We start from the raw sequence: 6,112 nt of genomic DNA on the forward strand, positions 1-6,112 counted from the left end.
AAACTATATAAAATAAAATTAATCATTTACCCTATTCTTGCCAACTTTTGGGTATCTGCAGACACCCATATAAATTCCACAAAGAAAATTGACAGGAATAAAAACAACTGTAAATTTAAAAACTATTAGTAAAACACAAATTTCTTTAATTTTTTAATTTAAAATTTACTTTTAATTCTTTATACATTTTAACTGTTTCTATTCTTGTTCTAAAATTCAACTGATTGGCTTTTTAACAACTTTGTCTAAATTTCATGATTTTAAACATTTAATCTAATCCAGAAATACAAGTTCATAATTTTTATTATTTTTTTTGTTTAACATCTTGGAGTGTGCGAAATTTGTTGTAGTTGGGCTACCCTTTAAGAAGATGTTCATATTATTATTGTGTTTTATGTTCGTCAAAAAACTCCTCTTCAACTCATAATTATTTTAGTATTGAATTACTGGGTCAATTTAGTTCTAGTTGTTTATGTGTTAGAATGTTAGGCTTGAATTTCGAAATTGGATAACTTGTTTGTTATTTCCTACATCATCATAATGGGGAGGGTATAGTGGGTATAATGCGTTTCTGTTGATATTTGTAACGCCCAAAAATTTATCGACTGAGAATTTCTGAGTCGAATAAACGATGTCAGTCCGTCCGTCCGTCTGGCTGACTGACTGGGTGGCATTCTATGTAAACCTTGTTTCCCTTATAGATAGCGGGGTCGATATAACCAAAAAACTTACATTCATGATTCATACATAAATATATCCACTGTAGTCTTGAGAAAATCGACCCATTACCTCGATTTTTGATATAGATTACTAAGTCATTAATAATAAAGCGTATGCCAGAAAAAACTTATACTTGTATTAAGTTAAATAAAACTTTAACCGTTCAACCCTGTAAAAATTTATTAAACATTCAAATATTGACATATTAATCGGTTGACATAATAATCGGTTGACAATATATTCCGTAAACTTTTTGAACGAGGTGGTCCACTTACTCTTAAAATGATACATGTCCTGGGATACCTTGTCTGTGTTCTTTAATTCTTTTTTTTACAAGAGTCCCAATACCTTTCTACAGGTCGATGTTCTGGACAATTGGGTGAATTTGCCTCCCGTGGTACAAAATTGGCATTATTGATTGAATACCACTCAAGGGCTTCTTCGTTTCGTTTTTTTTGTCCAGCATAATATTCTTGAATATTAAAAACCTTGACTCGGAAGTTGTGAAAAGTCTGCCAGTACATAAATTTCATCATCCATCACACAAAAGCTGTATTTTTTTTAATAAAAATATGACCTAAATTTTTCCGCTCGTTCTTTTGCTTAAAAGTTCTTCAACGAATTGCGATCTGGAGCTTTCTGAACTTTATACGACTTCAAGCCAGCATTAGCTTTGGATCTGCTCACAAAAGAATCAGAGCATTTAACTTTACGAGCTGCTTTTCTTATAGAAGTGTTCGGTTCTCGAAAGAGTTGTTCTACTGCTTGTCCTTACCAATATCTGTTTGACTTTTTACTTCATGATCCAGGTTTTTTCTGACTCACTCTTTATTATGTGTACAGCATAGGGTTTTTAATTTCTCGACCTTTTTTGATTCCCGGGAATCGGTAAATTTTTTCTACATTCCCTGGTACCCGGCTATTCCCGAAATATATAATGATACTGTAAATTAGGAATATTATAGCCAAATTTCAAATAAAAACTTAGTGTTATAATTATTAAATATCAGAGCTTCCAATTAATTAATAAAATTTCAGTTTAATTCACTAAAATCTTAATCCGTAATTAAAAAATGTCAGCATTTCATTCCATAAATCCTTTCCTAATATTTAATTTTTTAGATTCATTCCAAAGCCTGAATTAATTTTAAAGTTAATTAATAACAAAATTTATTCAAACTATGAATGATTAAATTTTTGTTAAATCAAATCATTTACAAAATTAATTGAAAAATTGTCTTAAATCTTTTTGTACTAGATTTTAATTGAAGAAAAATTTAATAATTTAATAAATTTTTGAAGCTATTTTGTTATGGATTTGAAGAAGAAATAAATTCTATAAATTATGAATTCTCTTTTTAAATTTTCATACTAAAAACCCCAAATAAATAGTAATAATAAGCGGTCTATTAATGACAAGATATAAGCAAAAAACTTTTCACTGTTTTTAGGTGAAAAATAGAGTTCTAACTTGATTTCTATGTATTTTCGTCAGTTTTTAATTCCCGGGATTCCCGACTAAAAATCCCGGGAATCGGGTAGTGAAAAAATGGCAAAATTCCCGGGAAATTTGTACCGGGAATTCCCGGGATAAAAACCCTAGTACAGCAGAACATTTGTTTAAAAAAATGTTTTCTGTTAGACCATTTTTCCTTCCTGGTCCAGATTTTCTTTCAATGTTTATGTCTATCTTATACTGGTGACGGTGAACCTTAAAATTGTTTTCTATTTTTACGATTTTTGAAAAGTTTTAATTATTTTTTCACGTACTTTTTTGCGGTGACCTAAATAAAGAATGATTTAGATAATACAATATCTGACATATATTTGAAAGCTAATGTGATTAAAAAAAATAATAATTTGTTGGACCAAGGACATGTTTTAAGATTGGATACAGTCAAATATACACGCTGAGAAAAAATATAGTTGTACATGTTAACAGTAACCATTTCGACATTTTTACATGTTTTTAAGCAATATTATTGTCACTTTATTTATTTGGTAACCATAATATGGTAAAATTACGATTCACATGTTTTTAGCAATCTATATATGGTGCAGTAAATAAGTATATGTTTGTGACAACCATTTTTATAATGAAGGATTTAAAATATTATGCTGTTCTCGGCTTATGGATATCATAATCCAAGTGCATCATAATCCATAAACATATATTTTATAAAACAATCACAATTATGATTGCGATAATCATGTGAATGATAAATTTAAACATATTATGATTACCACAATCATATAAATAATTACTGTGACTATAATATTGTTAATAAAAACTTGTAAAAATGTTGAAATGGTTACCGTAAATATGTACAACTATATTTTTTCTCTAGATATAGCTCTCTTATTTGTTTATAAATAATATTTACTAAAATTAGTCTAAGTTTGTATGTATTACAATAATTGTTATTGTTTAAACTAATAAATATTTTGTGTACTAATTAAAATATTTTTGTAAAAACGAAAAAAATTTTATTCTTCCTTCTCCTTATTTTGTGTCAATTAAATGTGTTTATATTTCAAATTTATTCAAACTCTTGTATTTTAAAGAAATTTATTTAATTTATTCAAAAGTAAATACATAAATAAAAATTATAGTAAAAAAGATTATTTTTGTGCAATATAATGAAATTTTTATAATGATTTTTGAAATTTTCTTTTCTTTTTTTTTGTTATTTTCTGCAAAATATACGAAAAGAAATTGTTTGGAGAGGGGATAATAAAGTGTGTATGTGTTTAACATTTAATAATTTTTATGTTTTTTTTTTTAATTTTCAAATAATAAAATATTTATTTTTCCATAAAAAATAAAATATTTTATCAAGTTTTTTTTTGTTTTTTTTTTGCTATAAAAAAATTTTAAAAGAAATTTCTTCTTTTGAACTGATATCCCCTCTTCAACTTTTTTTCTTATATATTTTCAGACCCTTACTACAAAAATTTAAAGAAAATTTTAAGAACATGTTTTAAAACAATTTGAAAACTAACATAAAAATATTTGGTGGTGGTGTTTGGTGTTGTTAATAAAGAATCTCTCAAATCTCAAATAAATTTAATTGTTAAAGCAAAAAGCTATACTATGGGAGCAAATGTCTCACAATTGGAAAAGGAAATTGGCTCGGATTTATTTCCACCCAATGAACATTACTTTGGTTTGGTGAATTTTGGCAACACCTGCTATAGTAACTCGGTGCTACAGGCTTTATACTTTTGTAAACCTTTCCGTGATAAGGTGCTGGAATACAAGGCCAAAAACAAAAGACCCAAGGAGACTCTGCTGTCCTGCTTGGCCGATCTTTTCTACAATATAGCCACACAGAAGAAGAAAGTGGGCTCTATAGCGCCCAAAAAGTTTATAGCGCGTTTGCGCAAGGAAAAGGAAGAGTTTGACAATTATATGCAACAGGATGCTCATGAGTTTTTGAATTTTCTCATCAATCATATCAATGAAATTATATTGGCCGAAAGAAATGCTAATAAAAATGGCTCTGCTGCAGGAACGGCAGCTATTAAATCAACCTCCACAACTTCAACATCAACCACTGCTTCAAATTCCTCTACCAACGGTACATGTTCCCAGTCTACAGGCTCCATCAATGGCATTGGTATAGGCATAACCGATGCCTCCACGCCCACACAAACCAACAGCGCCAACACCGAACCCACCTGGGTGCATGAGATATTCCAGGGCACTTTGACTTCAGAGACCAGATGTTTAAATTGCGAAACGGTCAGCAGTAAAGATGAACATTTCTTTGATTTACAAGTCGATGTGGATCAGAATACTTCCATCACCCATTGCTTGCGCTGCTTTAGCAACACCGAAACTTTATGCTCAGACAACAAATTCAAATGCGACAATTGCTGCAGTTATCAAGAGGCTCAAAAACGTATGCGCGTCAAAAAGTTACCCATGATTTTGGCTCTGCATCTCAAACGTTTCAAATACATGGAACAATTTAATCGTCACATTAAAGTGTCTCACCGTGTTGTATTCCCGCTGGAGCTAAGACTTTTTAACACCTCCGACGATGCGGTCAATCCCGATCGTCTATACGATCTAATGGCTGTAGTCATACACTGTGGTTCGGGTCCAAATCGTGGCCACTACATCAGCATTGTTAAGAGTCATGGCCTGTGGTTGCTGTTCGACGATGACATGGTGGATAAGATTGAGGCTTCAACTATAGAAGATTTCTATGGTTTAACGTCGGACATACAAAAGTCATCGGAAACCGGTTATATACTATTTTATCAATCCAGGGATTGCAATAATTAAAGGCTTGGCTAGAGGCGCAGAGTCATTGAAATTAATTTCAATTTAGTTAACATTTAAACAAAAATGTTTTTATTTAAAATAAATACAAAATTTATTAAAAATATGTACGAATAAAAATTAATAATCACCATGCATTTCATAGAATGTCAGTAAAATAAAATACAGAAATTGTTTTCATTTCAATAGGCACAAAGGAAAACGAAGAATCAGATAATATTTATTTGACATTTACACACTTTTTTAAGGTCCAAAATGTGTAAAAGTCATATTCTATTCTAAAAGACAGCAATGTCTTTTCAAGGTTTTTTTTTGAATACACAAAAATCCCTTACACCCAACCAACTACTCAGGAAACTAACCAGTCATCCAATCAAATTCATTGTATTAAATCTCCTACACTTTCGGTACTCACTGTCACAAGTTGCTGGCTGGGTGTGTGCGGGGGTGAGTGTTGCCAGAAGACTTGTTTGAAAATTCCCTACACTGATTAAATAAAATCCCTTTTTTCCCCCACGCAAATGAAAAATGTCCCTTCACAAAGGTATAATTAAGTTTAGATTTTGAATTTTAACTTTAAAAGTAGTTCAGTAGTTTAGAACAGACAAATCTGTTACCACTTTTCTTCCGATCGATTCCACAGGGTGTTTGTGACCAGCATATCGAGCACTTAGCGCCAAATTTGTTATGCCCTAAAGTTTAATTTTACATAAAAAGTAGGCGTTTTTGAATGGACCTGGTCCCCTCGGTAACAACAATTTTACAATTTTTTTCATTTACAATATTTTACGAAAACTTAGCTTTCAGAAAGTATAAATTTCTTATACATCCTCTTAGAAATTTTTTCCGATAACTTAAAAAGAAAAAAGTTATTTTTTCACAAAAAAAATTAGCGAAAAATTGCCTTTTTAAAACTTTTTTAAATTGAAATGCATATAACTTTGGATTTTAACTTTTATTTTTAAACAATTCTTTTTCTATTTGATACATACATATGTTGTTAGTCCAATAAAGGAAAACTGGAGAAAATCGGGAAATATTCGGATACGCTGTTATCAAAAAACTGGAGTAGGGTGGGTAAAAATTTTGAAAATTTAAATA

The 6,112-nt window shown here is 30.2% G+C and overlaps 1 protein-coding gene across 1 annotated transcript in view; it reads left to right on the forward strand.

The window, feature by feature from the left end:
* Nucleotides 1-5,182, forward strand: part of Usp12-46 (Ubiquitin-specific protease 12/46) — a 102,297-nt gene extending 97,115 nt beyond the window's left edge. Inside the window, exon 3 of the mRNA XM_065516178.1 lies at nt 3,660-5,182. Within this exon, the coding sequence (XP_065372250.1) occupies nt 3,815-5,014 (1,200 nt within the window). The 5' untranslated portion in view covers nt 3,660-3,814 and the 3' untranslated portion in view covers nt 5,015-5,182. The remainder of the gene's footprint in view (nt 1-3,659) is intronic.
* The last annotated feature ends 930 nt before the right edge of the window (nt 5,183-6,112 follow it).

The sequence above is a fragment of the Calliphora vicina genome, chromosome 1, assembly GCF_958450345.1.
Source record: "Calliphora vicina chromosome 1, idCalVici1.1, whole genome shotgun sequence".
Lineage (NCBI taxonomy): Eukaryota > Metazoa > Arthropoda > Insecta > Diptera > Calliphoridae > Calliphora > Calliphora vicina.